This window comes from Streptopelia decaocto (genome assembly GCF_964273445.1).
Source record: "Streptopelia decaocto genome assembly, chromosome: Z".
NCBI lineage: Eukaryota > Metazoa > Chordata > Aves > Columbiformes > Columbidae > Streptopelia > Streptopelia decaocto.
The window spans coordinates 51,256,273-51,277,146 of record NC_138657.1 but is presented as its reverse complement, the minus strand read 5'-3'; the positions used below and the strand labels follow the sequence as shown (position 1 = coordinate 51,277,146).

The window sequence follows — 20,874 nt, the reverse complement described above, 5'->3', positions numbered from 1 at the left end:
GTTATTTTCTGCTCCCCCTCCTTCCGAAAAAGAGGAAAAAAAAAAAAAGGGAGGGGGGGTAAAACTCGATCTGCTTAACTCAAGACATATTGTAAAAACGAACGTGGAATAAAATACGTGAGGAGAGTCAGTGCAAGAAGGAGGGCTAGTCCGAAAGCGCAGCAGCGCCTCGGTGTCCCTTCGAGCTGAGGTGGGGGTGCTGCCCTGCCCTGAATTTCCCTTCGGCACCTTCCTCCAGATACTATTTGCTTTTCTCCTCCACCAAGCACGAAAATAATCGCACATGTGTATCACCAGCTCTCTCTCGCTGACTTCAAGCTGTTATAATTTTGAATGAGGGGGCATTTAAAATTATGAGTGAGATTCTAAATTGCCTCTTTGAAACCGGCACAGAAAAGTCATTCATCATCGCTTTGAAAACTGCCCTGAAATTAAATTAAAACGAAATGAGGGAGTCTTCCTCCCAACGTGTGAGTCTTGGCAAAGCTACTCTCCACCTTGGGTTGTTTTTCCCTCCTCCCTCTCTTTGTCTCTTTTTTTTTTTCCCTAAGCCCTAAATGTTATATAGGATAATTGAAATTGGAAACATGATTTGTATCTGGCTGCAACAGGAGGCTGTAGGGCTCGGTGTAGGCTGAGGGCTGCAGAGCGAGGGGCTTTTTATGTGTGTGTCTAATGTGTGTGTGTGTGTGTCTCTAATGTGTGTGTATGGGGGGGAATGTGTCTATCTGCGTGCGCCTAATGCCTGTGTGTACAGTGTCTGTATGTGCGTGTTTCTGTCTCTCACCCTCGCCGGCAGGCAGGAGGAGCGCCGGACCAATGAGAGGCCCCGGTTTCATAAAAGCTGGCTTCTGATTGGCCGGGAGGGAAAGGGCATTGTGAACAAAGAAAAGTCCCTCTCAGGTACCGCGCGGAGCGGGCTCCCACTCCCCCGCCTCGGCCGCCGCTCGCGGCCGCCGTGGGGCAGCGCCCGTGTCCCCCGTGTGTGTCACCGTGTGCGCGTGCGGGGGGACAGATGCCTAGGTGTTTTTTTTTGCTTCTCTCCCCAGTTTTTATTTTTGTTTTAATTTTGTTTCTAGAAAGAAAGGAAGGTTCATGCTATCTGGTGCTCTCTTCTTCCAAACACAATAAATCTGTTGAAGACATTAGATTTTTTTTCCTAAAATAAAAAGCGGCTGCAACAAAAACACACTCAATGCAGTTAGAAGGAAAAGGTCAACTCGATCCAATACAGACCGTAAGTACGGTTGCGTGGTGTGTCTATAGCACTTAGAGGGGATTTTTTTTTCTCTGCAAAGGGGAGTGTTTAAAGAGTTGGGGAGTTGAGATAACTAGAGTTTTTTTGGGTTTTAAAAAGAGAAAAATCCCACAAGCAGGATGAGTTATTTGAGGGAAATAAGAGGGTGAAAGCAGTGTAGTCACACAAATCATTCTTGACGGTGCACTTGGGGGGCGTTAAAGCATAGTGCCTTTTTGGGGTTTTAACTAACCAAGGGGGAAAAATAAAAGTGACACAATTACAGACAAGCCTGCATACTTCCCCCTCCCCCCTCGGCCCCAAGACCGAGGCGCTCGTTAGGAGGAGTGATGGGGTACCGACAGGTCCCGGCGGCACGGGAGGCATTTCTTCTGTCACACGGAGACGCCAGAAACGCGAGGCCGGAGGTGGGGGGTGGGAATCGCCGTTGCTCGCCGGTGCCTTGGCCGTTCCCCCCCCCGCCTGGGTCTCCCAGCCGGCCGCCGCTCGCTGTCCCCGGGCGAAAGGAGTGAAAAGCCCCGAGGTAACTGCATCCCCCCACGCCGGGCGGTGCGGGGAGGTTTGTAAGGTGTTTTTGGGGAGCACCCGCTTTGCCGCGGCACCCCCGAGCTGCAGGGATGCCCTCGGCCGCGGGGGTGGCGGTGAGAGGCTGGGGAGAGAGGCAGAGCTGACGGGCCCTGCCTGTCTGTCGTGGTGTGGTTTTTTGTGTGTTAAAGACCAGACCCGTATTCGCTGGATACGCTTGTCACCCATTTTTGTTCTCACGACAACCAATGGAGCCCGCCAGCCTCACGTGACGCGGGCGGCCTGAACTGTAACGGAACTGCCGCGCCTCGGGGGTTGGCGGTTGCTGGCGCGAGCGTCCCGCGTCCCTCCCCCTCCTGCCCGCCACCGGCAATTCATTACGGCTTTTAGCTTCCCATCGCCGGCTAATTAAAAATACTAAGCTAAAGCTCCGAGACCGTCTGACTCGGCTGGGAGGGGGGGAGAGGCAGGAGGGCGAGGGGAGGAAGGGGGATAGGAGTAGACTGCGAGGTTTGCCGAGACAATAAGGTGGGAGCGATCTGTCCTGAAAAAAAGGTCGTCTGCTTCATCTCCTCGGACTCTAATTACTGAATTATTTACCGCATGACTGATTAGCCCAAGCTCACGGGTTTTTAATTCTTATTATTTTTTTTTTTTCCGAGACAGCAGTTTCTAACTTTGATCTGTGCCCATGCTCTTGTTATCACTGGTTTTTAAAAGCGCTGATTTGAGGCAAGGGGGGACGGGGACAGACACCTCCCTCCCCGAAATCTTATCCCTGGGAGAATTTGCTTCGTTTGCGAGCACGCTGTCCTTCCTCCACTCCCACAAAATGTTTTGATAACCGGTTTATCAGATCAGTGATTCCCCCCTCCCGCTCCTCCTCCTCTTCCTCGCCCCCCCCCCCCGCCTTCCTCCCCTCCCCCCGTTTCCCCTCAAGTTACTTCAAGAAATCAGATCTGTCAGGACGGGCGAAAAAAATGCCACTTCCCAACTAACAGGCGGAATCCAGCCCAGATTTTCAGTCCTTTCTTCTTCTTTTTTTCCTTCCTCCCTTTCACTAATTTATCCCGATGTTAGCACATTCTGTCTTGTAACACCCGGGCGCCTGTAGGTTTGTTTCATGGGATCATTACTTACTGATCAGGATGGCTCCCTGGTCCGGGGCTGAAGACGGAGTGTGAAGTTGGGGAAACATTTTTTTTTTTTTTTTTTTTAATTACTGTGATGATTATTACCTCTCGGTGCTTATTTAGGAAAAGCAAACAAACAAAAATTTGTTCCTTGATGCTTCAATTCTGAATGTGAAATATTACCTACCAGCTGGTAAAGTTGTGGGAATCAGCATTTTTTTTTTCTTTAAGCCAGGAGGAAAAAAAACCTAAACAAACAAAAAAGGACTTCTGATCCGTGTGCCAAAGTAGGGGGAGATATGTTATTGACCGATTTATACTGGCTGAGATGATACTTGCTTTCTACTTCTTGATCACTTGCTCTTTAAGTAAAATGAGGCACAGAGTTGTTGCTGAGACGAGTGGGAACAGCATTTTGATTTGCTGGTTTAATTAAAAAATGATAAAGGATTAAAGGTAAGCTTTATGTGTATATATGTATAAATATTTCGACAGTCGACTGTAAAAGGGAGAGATCCCTTTAAAAATCGTTTTAACTAAGCTTTGTCAAACACACACTCATTTGTGGTCACTGAGGCCACCTTGGTGCAGATCACTTAAAGTGTATGTCTTAATCAGTTTCCTGTACAGTCAGTAATACTATATTTAACAGACCTAACAATTGTATGACCTAGGAGTACATTAGAACTGTTTTTAGAACTGTTATCTTGAGAATATTTTTTTAAAAGAAAGAAGAGCTTTTTATTTTCTATTTTTTTTTAACCTATGGAGTTTAATGTTGTCAGGTAGACATTTGTGTTTATAGATTGTTGGATTTTAACAGAAGCTGTATTGTGGCAAGGAAAATTGGATTTCCCACTTCCCTTAGTGCTTCCTCCCCCCTCAAGAGATTAAGTAGAAGGGGGGTAAAAGATAATATAGGAGAGTCACAAAACTTCAAGGGTCTGGTTTAAAGCCACAAAATCCATGGAATGCAGTGAAGAGTGAATCTCTGCCCTTCCTTTTCTCCCTTTTGTGCCTAGGTGGTGGTCCAAGGGGTTAGATTACAACATGTGCTCCAACAGCTAGGCACCACTTCTAAGACTGTGTTTCCTGAGCTTTGTGGATTTAAATCATGTAGTTATTTTTTTTCTCTCTTTTTTTTTTTCTTTCTCCTTTTTTGTGGACATGACTATTTAAGAGAGAATGTGGATATTGGTATACAACTAGATTAAAGATGCTCCCTATAAAAGCATCACAGCCACTGCCCCTGGTTTAACCAACTTAAGAAAAAAATGATTTTGCTTTCCCTACCTTGCCCCCTTTTTATTAGTTTTATTACATTGTGATAACACCCAGACAAATATTCAACTTTTCCTTTCCTCACAGGACAAGGTGGACGTGAACTGCAGGTTGTGAACTTAGACGCACCTGGGGGAGAAAGACAAGAAGAGTTGAACTTAAGAGAGCCCAACGGAGATAAACGAATGTCCCCGCATTTTCAAAGGAAAGTTCATCGGATTTTTACTCTAGATATCTCATCTTCAGGATGTCATTGAACACTTCCACTGCAGGAAAAGGTGTGGATCCAAACACGGTTGACACTTACGACAGTGGCGATGATTGGGAAATCGGTGTTGGGAATTTAATAATCGATTTGGACGCCGACTTGGAGAAGGACAGACAGAAATTTGAGATGAATAATTCTACTAATACCACCAGCAGCAGCAACACCAGCTCCAAGGATTGCGGGGGTCTGGCTTCCAGTGGGGCTAATACTACCTCAGCCTTAGCTGACGGCCTAAAATTTGCTTCTGTTCAGCCCTCTGCTCCCCAGGGGAATTCCGCTCACAAAGAGACTAGCAAATCAAAAGTGAAAAGGAGTAAAACTAAGGATGCTAATAAATCTCTGCCTTCTGCTGCCTTGTATGGGATTCCCGAGATCAGCAGTGCTGGCAAGAGGCAGGAAGTCCAAGGGCGCCCTGGAGAGGCAACTGGCATGAATTCAGCACTGGGTCAAAGCATGAGCAGTAACCCAAACGGCAATAATAACACCACCAGCAACACCACCACTGTTGCCTCTTGTGGGAAAAACAAAGAGGAGAAACCAGGTAAAGCCCCGGGCAGCAGAGGCTCCAAGCGGGATAAAGATGCGGGAAAATCCAGGAAGGACAAACAGCATGACCTGCAGCAGGGTCACCCCAATGGCAGTGGGGGTGGCGGCAGCCAAGCTCCCCCTGGGCATCTCTATGGCTTTGGGGCCAAAGGGGGCAGTGGTGGGAGCAGCAGCCCATTCCACTGCACCTCCTCTGCCACGGGGGAGGTGAGCAAAACCCCAGATTCGGGGTTAATGGGGAACTCTATTTTGGTAAAGAAGGAAGAGGAGGAGGAGGAGAGCCACAGGCGAATCAAGAAATTGAAAACAGAAAAGGTAGGACAAAGCTCCTCTCCACCTCTTCTCTTCTGTGTCTCCCTGTCTCTATAATAAATGTCCCACAACTGTGTGTTTGGCTCCTGTGTCTTCTCTCTGCTGTGTATTTGTGACATGCATTTGTTCTTACTCTTTCTTCTAAAAAAACCCCAAGCAACCCTGACACCTCTACCCTAGAGAGAAGACACTATGTTTTGAGTGTGCTTCTCTCTGTTGTGACTTCCCCTCTGTGTAGTCAGACCTGGAGAACATTTCGGTTTTGTCTGTTCCTTTGATCGCACTCACTCAGAAGGAGACACCACAAGATGACCCTGACCGAGCTGTCCCTGGTTTTAACAGAGAGCAGCAGTGTTGGTACCAGTGGGATGGCATGTGTTTGCAGGCTGGAGGTCTGTGTGTTTGCCTTGGGGGGTGCAACAGCTCAGGCTCCAGGAGCAGCACATCTTGTATGTGCTGACACTTTTACACAACGGCGGTGGGGACTCGTGGCCATTCCTCTCCCAGAGTCTGAAGGGACTTACCTCCTTTTTCCCCCGACCCACTGCCTGGAGTTGACATTGTCCTTGGGAGGCGAAATATGGGCTCCGCCATTGCAGTTCATGGAGGCACGGGATACTTAACTGTACTGGGGGCGCCGGTGGCACAGCAGAGGCCCCAGAAGCTGGTGTGGAGGACTGGGAGGAAGGACACAGCAGACAGGCGGTGCCTCTCATCTTCCTGGAAGGAGGAGGCTGGGAGGAGGGGAATGCACCTTGTGCTGAGATGCCTGTGTACAAAACAGCTCTTGGAACAGAGGGGAGCAGTTTGTTTCCTGTCTGGGGGAGCTTTCCTGTCTGATCCTCACTGGCTCTTCAATGTGAACGGCTCATTTGTTGAATGGCTGAAATGCATGAAAGAAATCAGATGGGGGTGTGTGTTTTTCTTCCCTACCATTATCAATGATGCTTTCTGTAAGAATAGATGGCCCGACCAAATTATTTTTGAAGGGTGGAGTAGAGCTTGGCTTTTTTTAACCACTCATTCAAGGGGGTTCTGGTGCTGGTGAGATTTGTTCTGTCCGTAGAGCAGAAGGCATTTTCTGGGGAACCTGGGGACAAACCTTGGCCCAGGATTACGAGTCAGATGAATTCTACAGGTTGTTTAACAAAGATAACCTGGTATGCCTGAAAAATAAAGCAAACGAACACTCCCCAGATGAACAATGTCAGGGGGATAGATTGTGACTTTATTGTTAGCTGTTGGTCTTAAATTACATGCTTTTACAACTTCCCTGAGTGAATGTTCAGTGATGAGAAAACTTACATGTCGGTTTTAACTGTATGGTCTGCAAGTGTCTGGGAGGGCTGAAGGTCTTAGGGAAAAGCTATGTCTTTTTATGACGCATTACCGACTTGTTTTTGTGTTTCAGTCATGTTGAAGTTTTCATAATATTGACTGGAGGATTAGATTTGGGTGTTTGTGACGTAAGATACTTGTTAAAACTGCAAGATAATTTCAAGGGTTTCTGTTCAAGGCAAGGAATAAATTAAATTTCATATTGTATGCATATTATTGCTTTTAAGATAGCATATCTACGGATGAATTTGTTTGAGCCTTGTGACTTTTTCTAACAGATTTCTGTAATTCATGTGTATATCTTTGCACTTTGATTTATGAAAGTTCTTTCGGCGGCAGAGACGTGTCCTAAAAATCTCATGGTCTCTTTATTAACTTAGTACAGTAGGCATTTACTTCTGTTGCCAATAGTCTTCAAATTGCAGTTCTCTAATCTGTTTTAACTATCTAGATAAATTGCCCTAATCCGGTCTTCACAATGGCTGTGGTTAAAGAGTCAGAGCCATTTGATTGGATTCAGTGGCTGCCTGGAATGTGGGAGGTACTGCCCTTTTGCAACCCCCTTAGCCTTTTAATCTCTCAGCCAAATGTTCACATTCAACAATTTTGTTTAGCTGGCAATCTGAACATTTCAGTATCTCAAAGGCTGCTGTCATGGCAACAGAGATTAGAGGGTGGTGTGGTTTCTCCCTTTTTTGTGTTCCTTCACTCTGCAGTCACACAGGAAATTCTATGAAGAATCCATATACATGCGAGTAATGTTACGTGCAGTGTAAATTGGATGGCATGCAAATTCAGAGCAAACACGTATGGAGTGGTGTAGAGCTAGTGTTATGCTTTGTGTTGTAGCTGTGGCTCCTGGAGGAGGTTTGGAGCTTGCATTTCCAAGAACAGACGCTGCTGTTGGCACACACTGACTCTAATATAGGCTTCGCACATTAGAGTCGTGCAGTGTTGGCCGTTGTCTGGCACAATGGTGTGCTTGCTCTCTGTCTTAAATAAAATCCCTTAGTATTTCTTTTCCCAAAGAATGTTCCCTTCTAGATTTACAATAATAATAAGCTTGTTGCTGACAATGGTTGCAACCTTAAGCCCAGCCTGTGGTACTATTAGTGAAACTTAAGTGTTTTATGTTTGTTGTTCTGGCTTTTTTCCCAAATGTTTAGTAATCACTTTTTTTTTCCCTGGCTTTTATATTCTCTAAGGGTTCTTGCTTTTACAGTTTATACACTAGAATATATATGCTGTACTAGCACAGAGCAGCTTGTGTCTGTGGATAAATAGATAATTTTCAAGTCTGCATGTTAAAATCAATTTCCAGTTATTTTAATGTTGTGAAAAACATGTCTTGTGAATTTGGATGTTGCCTCTTAGATACAAATGAGTTCATGCCTGCTGATTCAAAATTACAGGTTTCTGTATGTAGTGTGGAATATAATACTGCATTTGTTTACTATTTGTGAAGAGCGTGGAGCAGATTCCCAGGAGTTGTAGTCACTGTTTAGCTTTCACAGCATGCTTCAGTGTCTATTTTTGGTCTATTTATTCTGTTTCCTTGCTGCAGAAAGTCATGTAAAACATGATAAATTGGATCTTATGAAGCCTAATTAAATCAATGACTGAGTTCTGCTGGCTCTTTTATGTAAAAGCCGCAAGTATGTTGTAAAAGTCACCACTCCCCTAATATGTGGATAAAGTCAAAGTAAGCTGTAATTCTAAGATGTTTGAGCTATATTCGTGCAGCCCATTTTGTGGTTAAGCCACCAGTGACATGTCTGAATAAGCAGCTTTGACAGGTAGACTTACCACTCCTAAGATTTTTGGTGCTAAAACCTGTCTCCATTTTCCATTTCTCATCCATACTGTTTTTAGCACAATTACTGACTGTTTGTCAGCATGAACTCTTCATCTGTTTTAGCTAAGAGGGGTTTTTTTTTGTATTTTTAACAGCTGTCACATTGAGAAGTGTTCAGACTATCTACAAGAACTTGCTTTGTGTGTATTACAGGGAGATTTTGAGATTCAGTCACAATTTACTCTGAGATACAGTAATATTGTATTTGGCATGTGAAAATCACTATGTTTACATGAAAACAACACAGAAGATATGAAGCTATAATCAGAGGTGTCTAGTTGCAGTTTTTAGATTAATCAAGTCTAGTGGTATTCCAGGATGTAATTTTTATCTTGTATTAGCGTATTGCTTCTCATTAAGACTGCATTTCACATCTCAAAATTGTCTTCAGCAAATTAACATACTGGGTGCTATTGTTTATTTTCTCTTTTTATAGCAGGATTGAGGATGTTTTACACTTCATCCGGAAACTCTGCATTTTACCTATTGGTGTAACTCATTTAAGCACAGTCTTTGATTAATGATTTTACAGAGATATGCATTACATGTACTTTTCTCAGTGGTCTTGGGTGTAGTTTATTCACTGTGAAATAAAACGGCAGGGAGGTCACTTGCTGTGATTAAAGAACAAAGTCTATTGTTTGACAGCAAACTGTTTTGAAAGCTACATAAGGGATTTAGCTGTTAAAAACATTGATAACTATGGTGTCTAACAATAAGCACAGCTCAAGGTTCTAAAAATTCTGTAGTGCTGTCTAGTAGTGTGACCATGCTTTTTGAGCTGGGTGAAAAGGTGTTGCCCTTTGGCCAAGGAAAGCTTTCCCTGTGAACCTGCTGACCTCTGCCAATATGTATGACCAGACCTGCTGTCGAATTCCTGTGCAAAGCAAGAGTTAGCTCAGCACAATGGATCCTCGTCTGGAACAGTTGTAAAATAAAGTAGGGAAGCTGATAACCTTACTAGGAACTACTGGAAAAATATTACACTTTGGGCATCAGTAATTTTACAATTTTAATAACTTCATAAATACCCAGTAAAAAGGGAAGGATTGATTGTCTGGATGTCATGAGGTTAACCATGTTCTCCATGTTAAAGGGCTTTCCTGCAAGACTGTTTTAATTATAGCTATATAAAGACTTGTTTTTCCAAAGTAGCATTTTATAGTCCAATAAATGAAATGTATGTTAAAAGTGCTAAGCAAAATGTCCCGTAACCATAGAGGTGTTCAATAACCAGATTCAAGTAACATGGAAAGTACCATCTGTTCCTAGTTTTCAACATAAAACCAGGAATTGAATAGCTGAGATTTGCTCATATTTTTTTTTCTACTCTCTTATTTTATTATTATCATTATTTTGAAAAGTTCACCTGGCACTTTATAGAAGCTTTCTGAAAAGCAATAATACAGGAGGGACTGTGAAAACACATGTTCGTACATACAGTTAACCAGTTCCACTTTCATTTAAAGAGATTTCCAGAAGCTTAGTCATTGAAGAATTTATAATAGTGAATCACCTCCTGCAGGCAAACACAATAAGGGTCAGGTCTTCAAAGATCTTACTGTTTAGGTAGAATCTGAATTATTCTGTCGATTTTTCACTAAGAGGTAAAATGGAAGTGCGGGGGGGGGGGGGGAAAAGCCACTCCAAGGATATGTTTAGCAAGCTGTTATCAGTCACCTAATTGCATATGATAAAACTATTGACTAAAATTTTCCGTGCAGTGATTTTCTGTTCTTCAGAGAAGTGTTCTAGAATTGTTGATGGAGGAAAATTACTCTTTTAAAGATAACTTAAGTTCTGAACTGTTAGGCAATGAGATTCTTGGCTGCAGCCTACAAGCTCTGGATAAAACGCCATCCGGCCTTTGTTTGAGGTTTTTTACTGAAGCTAATGACTGGTCTTGTGCCGCCCTGAGATAAATGACATTATCTCTGAGTGGTCTGACAGGAAACAGACATGTTAATGGTGAAGCTGCGGGGAGGATCTGCTGTAGCTCTGACAAAAGAGTAAAGCTTGGACCCCTGGTTGTGATCATTAACACATAATACATTCCAGCTTCTCCTACCAGGGCGTTCATAATTGGAAAGCTATTTTATTGACAATAATGTAAATCATGTATCCGAAATAGGCAGTTTTTCCTGCACCCTGCATGGTAAAAGTCGTGCCTTTGGTGGTGGTGGTGGTTCTTTTTTTTTTTTTTTTTTCTAATGAATGATTTAGTTTTTAAAAGGTGCCATCTCTAGACTCCGTTGAACTGATGTCTGTGGGAGATTCTGTTTCTGTTGATTGGACACATCCTTTGTATGTTGAATACAGGTTCCCCTTTATTTCCTTTTATTTCTTTGTGCTGTCTAAGCGATTTGCATTTGTACAAGTAGGCTAAATGCTGTTACTTCAGTGAGAGCAGTCTTTGTCCTGTGCTTGCTTTGTAAAACAGGTGTATTTAAAAAATCAACAATTCACAAAAGTTAAAATTATGTTTCCTTGGATAAAAGACTTGAGAGTAGGTGGCAGGGTGGAACATCATTGTACCCATTATAAATTGAAAATGTTATAATGTATGGGGCTACGCAGATCTGCTTCTCTTTCTCCCTTGCTTTCCTGCACACATCCAGAAAATAATCAGCGTGCTCTGTACCTCCTGGCCTGTGAGATGGTGGTCGAAGTACCTTGTGTGTACTTTGTAAATTTTCTGTGGTCTCCATGGTCAATATTTAGGTCTCAGAACACATGTGTACATCCTAGTGACTACACAGGCCATCTCAAGGCTGTTCCAGTTCAAAGCTAGACTGCATGCATCTACTTGTTAAAATCTGTGTGACAGGTAGGAGGACAGGTGTGTGAGATATCTCCAAAAAGGTGTCAGGTGTGAGGTTAGTAATGAGCATGAGATTATATCCTGGCATCCTTTTCTCCTCTCTGAAGCCACTAAAGAGGAACCACATGTGGGATTAAAGGTCAACAAATGTAGTTTCTGAAACAGTAGATGAGAAGACTTGCCTGAAGAGAAGGTATAAAGAAATGGAGTTGGGAGACATATCCTAGACATGCTTAGAATTTCCTTCAAAATGCCTGTCAAGATACTGCTAACACACTGGGCATGCTTGGTCACCCCTGGAGCCATGGTCTTGGTTGTAATGCTCTTTTTGATGCATTCTTTTTATTTATGTACAGCAAAAGAGTGAATAAAAAAATCTATATTCCTGTACATCTTACACAGTGTGAATAGTACATGTGGTATCTGGGCACATTTTACAAGCATCACCAGGAATAGGGTCTGAGAAATGCTATCACTTCTGCTATTAGAAACACAATCTTCTGTTTCGGAAAAAAGACGTATATATTTTGGATTTACATCACCCAGCCTTGGAAAAAAAACTTAACGTTACTTCTGCAGCTACTTAGGCAGCTTTGTGTCATTGACACTTGTTATGTATTTCTCTGATACAGTACTCACTTTTTGAATGGCATGTCAGCTACATGTTCCAGATTTGTTTGATGTTATACAACTGGGATTGCTGAATTTTAACCAAGCTTTAGAATCTGTCCTGATCTGAGCTGAGCTACTTTGTACAGATGATCCAACAACAAGGTTATTCTTTACATATTATGCTTAGCAGTTTATTAGCTTTATAATGTTCCTACATAGTGTTCTAATGTACATGGGGATACATCACTGCGTTTCCTGAAAGGCTGGATAGGTGATCTGACTTCTTCATTGTGCTTTGTTCCTTGCAGTAGAAATAAATCTTCCCATGGGACCTCAGATAGGGTCACACTTGTGGATCTATGGATGCAGTGACTTCAGTTGAAGGACTGGACATAGTTTCTGCTTTTATGTGTTTACGTGTCAAGGAGTTGTTTCTATTTCTTAGTTATAATCACAGAAAATATATTGATATTTTTAAAAACTTCGGCCTGTACATAATGTTCCCTGTTGGATGAAAGACAACAAACTTGTGTTCCATGAAAATTTATGATATTGACATTACTACAAAAAGGAAATAGCTTTTTTAAGTTTATAAAGTTCATTTATATTTCTTTTTTCAATGTGATGAACTTTTTTTCATTTTCCCTTTTTGCACCAGAGTATTTCTGCACAGTGGAGGTCTTTTGTGGTGCAGTGTTTCGCCAAAATGAATAATAATACAAGCTGTCGTTATTTAATTTCCTTAAAAATATGTTTGAAATTAGCTAATTTGAATAAAGATATTTACCAGGTTTCATAGTAGGTTTTTGGGGGGGTTCTTAATATGAAATTTTAAATAACAAGTTTTAAAAAAATTATTACATTCTTGAATTAAAACTACAATTTACTGCAAGCTGTGAGTAGCCATTTGGGCAAATATGAAGATCAGACTATGACTTTTGTTTATGCTGTAGCCGGGGTTTCAGTAAGCACTCTCTATTGCATTTTCTCTTTTAATTCTGACTAAATGGTCTTGGCAATTGGAACAAAGCCTTTACATTTGAATGAAAGGTTGTAAAACCATTCAGAGTGACTTGACTGACAAGCAAGTTCTTTGTAATTTTCTTTTCCCTTTTTTGAAAAAGCTGAGAGAAAATTCAAGGGGGTGGGAATACGTGTTTTCCTCTGATGCCCTTGTTTTCGTGTACACATACATAATATATATGGTTATATGTAAGACTACTTGATTAAACAACTTAATTGGGCATGTAGGCTAAGTTGCATGCAATGAAATAGGACTGACGACCGTATATGTAGGTTTCCCAGCTCTAGAGTGACTATGTTGTTGATTAGATTTTCTGAAATCTTAAGCCGACACTGCAAGTTAAAAAGTTGCAATTTAGTGACTGAAGTTTATAATATGTCTGTTTTTCCTGGAAGCTGGCAGATACTGCTAAATTTCAAAACGAAGGGATCAACTTTTCTAGCATCTAGTTGTAATATCCACTGAGGCTATTCAAATCAAAGCCATTGAGAATTAAATCTCGCTGATCTTTGAGTGAAGACGTGCTATGTTGAATTGTATGTTCTTTATGATAAATCTTCCTCAGCCATTTGACTAGCTGATATACTGAAACAAAACCAACCCTGAACATTTGGTTCCCTTATCCTCTCACATCTTCTCCCAGTTTTTTAGTCTTCCTAGCCTAAATCTTATCCCTGGGTACAAACCCAGCTTGGCTAAGGTGTTTCTGTGTTCTGAGAATTTCCACCAAATAATAACATAAAAAGAATGTTCTCATGGGGATGCTTGAAGCATATGCCAATAGTGGCATGTGAATACTGGTTTTGCAGTCAAAAGAGCAAACTAAAATGTATTGATTGTAGTTACTTGATATTTTCAATACACTGGTATTCTAGTTGTTGAATTGTCTTACCATGTTAACCAGGAAGGAGATGGCATTATACCACAGAAGTGTATTTTTACTAAAAGAAGCTTTAGAGGTTTTGATGTGTTTTCTTTTCCTCTTATTTCCCTGATGGCTTCTTTTTATTGAAGAGTAATGTGAGGAGACCTGGTAGCATTTTTATTGCTTTCCCATAAGAGTCTGAAATAATAGCTTGGTCTTTGGTTGCCAGTCCAGTTTCTACCAGTCAGCTTTATTCTGTTTTTTATCATGTGACAGTGGAATATAAAAAGTATATGTTTGTAGTTTGCCCTCAGAAACAGCCTCTTTTTTTCCTGCTTCAATTAACAACAGAAGACTAAGCTCCAATTGGTCACACTTCTGTAAACTTCTAGAGCTCGCTTTCTTCATTCTGATAAAAGGAAGTGCCAAGTATAGGCTTGGTTTCCCAGGAAATTTTGAGGCGCATCTGGCCTCTTTAACTGTGTGTGATAGACAGTTTGATTTTGCACACATTTAGTCATTTGCATTAGCCATTGAATTAACTCAGGGGTTTTGTTAAGTGGTCCCCCCCGCTGCCACCCAACATAAATTCACACTGCTCAAATGCCACCTTTATTGATGAATTTCATTGATGATGTGCTGAACTGTGGTAGAAATATATCTGTCACATGAGTGGTACCATAGGTGTCTCTTACATAAACATAGATTTTACAGTTTTCATTTATTCCTTCAACCAGTAAGAAGAGTAGAAAGAAAGTTTCAGTCTCCTTTCTCATAATGTGTAGGGCCAGACCAAATTATTTTTGGATTTCCTGTCACCTCCTTGGCTGGTTTCTGTGGATGGCTTATGTTGAAAGCAACAATAGTGTTTGAATTTGAAAGGTTTGGTCTTTGGGTTTTCATTCTTCATTGAGAACTGTTTATTTGTATGTGGTTCGCCACACTACATGGATTGTACTATCAAATCTGTGCTTTATTATAGGTTTATAGCAGTGGAGTAATGGTAGTAGTTGCATTTATGTTCTTGCCAATTCTTCCTTTTTGAAGGAGGGAAATGAAACTAGATCTGTATCTCTGCGACAAAAGCTAATAGTTAGAAGCAAATACAATTAGAAACGAACCTCATTACTCAATTTAACTTTGTTTTGCTGCTAGGAATTTTAAAATTGATTTAGTAAATGTCCAGGGAGTTGTTTAGTTAGCCTGCCTGACAGTAAGTATCTAATATTCTAGGAGTATTTCTGGATATATTGAACATATTTGACACAAAGTTTTACTGGTTAATATTTGCCCTGGGTTTAATGTTAGGCAGCATATCTTGAATTGCATTTGAGTTCTGGAATTCGAAGGAAAAATACTTCTGCAATTTGAGAACAATGAAGGTGGTTGTTCCACACCCAGTGTTACTAAAAAACTAAATTAATGTTCTTACCCATTTCAGCCAGCAGTAAGATCAGTGTCGTGTAATAGTTTTACTAACTGCTGTTTAAGGACAGGATTGTATACATGTATGCATGCATGCATGCATATCACTGTATATACTTATACATATGGGGGAGGGGTTAATGTATATGCATACATGAAAAAAGAGCTGCTACTGTTTTATGAATACAGCAACGAAGTTTTGGCTGGTAGTCTATATTTACGTTTCATGTCCAGATCTTATAACAATCTTTCCTGTGATGCTGCACCAGATGCCAAACATTGAATGAGAAAGCTAGCAGCTGTTTCCATTACAGCATTGGTACATTAGCCTCTACAGTTTATTTTCAGTTTTATATTCCCCTCCAACCTTTCCTAATCACCCTCTAAAAAGGATTTTTTCCTTCTGCCTCCAATTCATCTGCCTCCAGGGTTCTGTATTATTCTTAGCCTTAAAAATGTAAAATCTGTGTGATTTTATTTTTTTCTCCTAAGAGCTTAATGCTTTGACTCTTGTTCACTGTGAGCAAGGGCTTACAGTCTTTTCTCAAGTAAGTAGTTCATTGCATTATATCTGTGTAAGCCTACTTGAGATGAGTCCAGGTTACAAAACAGGACCCAGTATGACCAATTCGATTATTCTTGTAACAACCTGAGCCACTCTATGATTTTTTTTTTTTTTTTTTTTTTGGCATACCATCTGCTTAGTGTTTTGTTCATTCTCACTCTGTCCCTCACCGTCTCTCTGATACAAATAGTTTCATGGCTATATGGTCTTATGGCTGAGATATGACTGAAAACTGCATGCAGTACAGTGAAGCACATTCATTTTCATCTAGTACCCGTTTATTGCCTTGAGCACTGTAAATCTGTCAGCTCTTCACGATGCTTTCACCTCTTTCTTCATTTGCTCCAGCTTCTAGTTTGACAATGTTCCCCTGAGGCAGAATTCTAATCTGCTTCCAATTAGTTGCAAAATGTGACTCAAATTTCCACATTATGGCTGCTGTTTTACTTGCACGCACATATCTAGAAACAAATTAATGCTCTTGAATATTTATATTTCAGCCTTCAGATGTACTTTAGGAGGAAATGTTGCCAACTATTTTCAAACTACTTCCAAGATCTACATTTTTCCTGAATCTGTAATATTTGTTATAGGATTAAAATGCCCTTTACTGCTTAATTTTTACAAAGCCTTTTCTGCTGCTCGGAAATTATTGAAGGTATATTGCATATGGATAAATTTGAAAAATGAACAGTACTTATAATTCAGGTTAAAATTTGCTTGTGATTACTGTGCCAATTCAGGATATGAGGCATTTCTTTCCTCCAGGGCTAGTGCAACTTTTTTTTCTAAACCTTTAACTAGTTTTTCAGGACAAACATAATTATCTGCCACCTGTCTGCCTACCGCTTATTATCTGGAACTCCAGAAATTGTAATTTGGCTGGGGGGAGGGAGATAGAGGCTCGTTTTGCTCTTTGAGTCTTAATAATAGGTAGAGCTAATTAAAATCTCTCTTTGTCCCTTTGTATGTGTCTGTATTTGTGTGTGCATGCATACATATCAGTGCATGGGTGCACCTTTAAAATATTTTACATAAATTTTGACTGTAAAGTGTGGAAATGTAGACTAAAAGACCATGGAGATGACTGGAATCTGAACCCAAGTGGGATGCTGAACTTCAGTCCTTGTGGCAAAACTGGCATGAGAGGCTCCCTGACAGTTCTGCTTTATTGGCCATCCAGCTTAATGCCTTACGTCTGTAGTTGCCTATACAGAGTAATACGGTGTATTTAATTCCAATATACCAGTAGCTAAATTTATAGGTGCAAATCTTTAGTGGAGCTTAGCACTCTGCAGCTTGGCAGATTGATGTCAGCAGCCATAACAGACTTTAAATAGACTGGCAGAATTTCATTGAAAGTATATTGCTGAAGTTGATGTTGCTAAGTACCTGTCATTACTAAATGAGATTTGCACCTGCAAATTTATCTTTTCATTTACAGTAATTCACTTATTTATAAACACATTATAAAAATAAATTAATTGTCTTTATGTTCCCACATTGAGGTGGTAGCCTGCTAGTCCCATATTGTATGTATAAACATCTGAATGAAGGTGAATATACACACACTGTGTTTTGGTTCATCGTCTCTGAGAAGTTACTTTCCACCAAGAACAGCAGTGTAGAAACAGAGATAAAGGAGAATGCCCTTGATGTTATTTTGTTTTCTCTTGGGTTGTGCGTGACTCTCTAACTTCAGAGATGAGAAACCTAACATGTTATTTACTTCTCTAAAGGTTTCACCTACTCTGGTAGACTCCTGTGATTCACAACTTTGTTTAATAAGGAAACAATATTTGCAAACATTGTGAAACGCTGCAGCAGTGTGACTTTTTTTTTTTTTTTTCTCATACAACATCAAAGTCTTTGAGGTTCAGCTCTGAGCCATGGTGAATTACAGTTGCTATGATTGTCAGTTGTTGAGAAAAAAGTACACAGACAACTAAAACTGAAGTGAAATGCATATATTTGTAGCTTAGGATAAGTGACTTAAAGATACCCAGAATGTTTAACCAGGCCAGCACATTAAAAAAACCCCACACATCCACACACATGTGTACACACACACAACCACACATTATTAATTTTCCAGGCAAAAGCCACAGTGCTTCAGAGAAGCATTAAATGCTTTTGTTGATAGCTTATAGTTTTATACACTCTAAATGAGCTTATTGCCTTTTAACCAGCACTAAATAATGAAGGAACCTATGAGCCTCCACATTGGACAGCAGCCAAGCAGCCAAAGAAAGCAAGGCGGGGGGGGCAAGGGGTGGAGGGAAGGAACTGAATGGTTTAATTGTAGAGCAAATCATTTGTTTACAGATTAAGACCTATTTGGTAGCCAGATCCTATGGACAAGGAGGTGAAAAGAATGAGGCACTAAGGTACAGGAAATGAGCTTTATATTTTGTGACTAAGTCCTGCTATTTTTTCCTCCTCCTAAAGCAGAGGAGGCAAGGAAAAAATGAATTGTTTAACAGCAAAGACTGCTGAGCAAAGTGCACATATTAAGCAGGAACAAAAGGGTGGGAAAGGGAAGTGTTGATGTGCTTTACACGCTTACAGGAATCTGACAACTGGAGCTGCTTCCAGCTATGGGGCACTGGTGGGCAGCAAGAGGAGCTGCCCTATTTTGTTTTCCCACTGAATGGGGTGAGGGAGAAATGCCTCTTTAATGTGAGTAAACATAATACATTTTCTTGAACCCCTCTCCCTGAAATGCAGTTTGGCTTGCTCACAAGACCTTTTTTCCTGTTCTTCTTCCCTGGTTCTTTTTCTCACCTCTCCCCTTCTTAAGGGCAAGTTTTTTAAATGGGCCTTTGTTTCAGTACTGTAATTAATTAGTTCACAGTTCAAATGGTTAAGAAGTGCTTGTGGTTCCCGTTTTATTGTTGTACAACATTCTTTTAAGACTCACTTACTCGTGGCCTGTAAATTTGAAGATATCATTTTCATGAGTCATTGGTTTAAAGATCAAAGTCAAGAAAGCATTATAGCAGAAGTGGAGTAACCTCTGCAGTAAAGGTTGTTTATGCTTCTTCATTTGTACCTCCCTTTTTTCAGTAATTTATAGCCTTTCAAAACTGTTACCTTTAGAGCTAAATTTTCTGTTACTTCTTTACTGTAATATCCCTACCATCACTGCCATGAAATGAATTTACAAAGTCTGAATAGGGAAAACATACAGTGGGGAAAACCCAGCATGGAAAAGAAAATATTTTATTCATACAGAACATCCCTGCTACTGTTAGCTTGGTGAGCAAAGCCTTCTTGGAAAATGATCGTGAAAATTGGATTTGATTTTATCAGATTATGAACCTCCTGAAGAATATGTTTGGCCTATGTAAAACTGGCTATAAATATTCAGTTTTCCATCATGAATGGCCACAGTAGCTCTGCATGAGAGAGGGAGTGAGCACAGCTGAGTTTGGCAAGTTGTGTCTGGTCATTGGAAGTCATTATAAAACATGCTTTTAGTTTGATCTCCTTAAAATTATAATAAAATGGGCATTGGATTTTCTATCTCGTTGACTAGTGAACAGTTTATGTAAAGAAAAATCGAAAGATTGCAGGAATAAAAACAACTTAATAGTTGTTCATATTTGAAATTCAGTACAGAAATACCAAAGTTTTTAGTGTACATTATATTGCATAGTTTCTGTAAGGTAGTAGGAAAAAAAGTTAATGACCTCTAAGTGTGACATTCTAAGTGCTTAGCAATTCTATGTGTTGTTTCTTTTATTTTGCTTGGTTGAAATTTACTGACAGTATGTAAAATATTACTCTCTCTGCTTATATATAAGCAAACATAAAGAGCATTGTTAGTAGTGTGTGCTATTAAAAATACTACACTCTCAAAGAGTCGTATGTGTAGTAACTTTAATGATAGTATTCTTCCTTACAGAATATTTTTTCTTTATATTAGTTTTCACTGTATTTCCTCATCTAGAGAATGATGAGATAGTACATGGTGAATTGTATATGGCTGTATTCCCAAGTAACAGTCCACCTTGCCCATTGCATTTAGAGGCAGAATCTGATTGCTTTGAAATGGGTAAGAACATTAGCACTAATAGCCCTGCAAACAGAATACTGCCGTGAAAGTTATGTAAGATTTTGGTTTCTTATATGCGGTCTAATTATATGCATATTTGTGTATGTTTATATACCTTTGTTTTCTCCCTAGACAGTGAAATGACTATTTCTATTGCAACATTAAACCAGTCTGTTATCTGATACCTATTTGTTAAAATGACCATTGACACAGTGTTTTAAGTGATTGAAAGCATCTAAGTGACCCTTAAATAACTTTACATTATGTTGTGGCGTTGTGATTTTCTTCACATTGTACTTTAGAACTTGTATAATGTGATGAGTGGCAGAGCTAAAATACCATTCTGTAATAGGAAACTCGCAATAGGAAATTTCAAGATGTAGCATCCGCATGGTAATATTTTTTTATATCTACTTACAAGTTTATAATTTTATTGTTATTACTGCTTCTAACAGATACATGGATGGTCTTCACGGTGCATGTTAAAAATGATAGCATTGAAATAACAGGTTAAGTTTCATGAATTCTCAGGACAAAATTATTCTTTTTTTGCAGGTATGTGAGATTTAACTGCCAGTAGACAAATTCACTCCAGGCTAAGTCTTCCGTTTTGGATCAATGTAGTGAAGTACATTATAGAAAGTTAAGGGTTTTCTTTATTGGTCATACCATATCTAAGCGCTTGATAGACTTAATGAACTTCGCTGTCTCCTTGGTAGAGTTAAAAAAACAATAATTAAGCAATGTTCCCTTAAATGTGGGCCTCAGTAAATTCAAAAGGAGATTTGCATTCTAAAAAAACAATTTAATATCAATAAATTATTTCGTCTCTGGATTTTTTTAAACTGATACAGGCTTGGTTTGATTTTTGTTGTTGTACTTGAAGTCAAAGGGCTGGTAAAAATCTGAGGAAAAAGGAAGTTGCTGACATGATTTTAACTAAAGATAAAAATAGCTTTGGATAATATTTATGGTGGCATAAGAGCTTC

The 20,874-nt window shown here is 40.1% G+C and overlaps 1 protein-coding gene across 3 annotated transcripts in view; it reads left to right on the top strand.

The window, feature by feature from the left end:
* Nucleotides 1-1,014: 1,014 nt before the first annotated feature.
* ZNF608 (zinc finger protein 608) overlaps nucleotides 1,015-20,874 on the top strand; it is a gene marked incomplete at its 3' end in the record, with an annotated part of 85,072 nt that continues 65,212 nt past the window's right edge. For 2 of the 3 annotated variants that reach the window (XM_082075111.1, XM_082075113.1), the window contains exons 1-2: nucleotides 1,015-1,237; nucleotides 4,285-5,326. In XM_082075111.1, the coding sequence (XP_081931237.1) occupies nucleotides 4,445-5,326 (882 nt within the window). In that variant the 5' untranslated portion in view covers nucleotides 1,015-1,237; nucleotides 4,285-4,444. Of the gene's footprint in view, nucleotides 1,238-2,858; nucleotides 3,373-4,284; nucleotides 5,327-20,874 lie in introns of those variants that run through there. The other variant, XM_082075112.1, reaches the window with a different exon arrangement.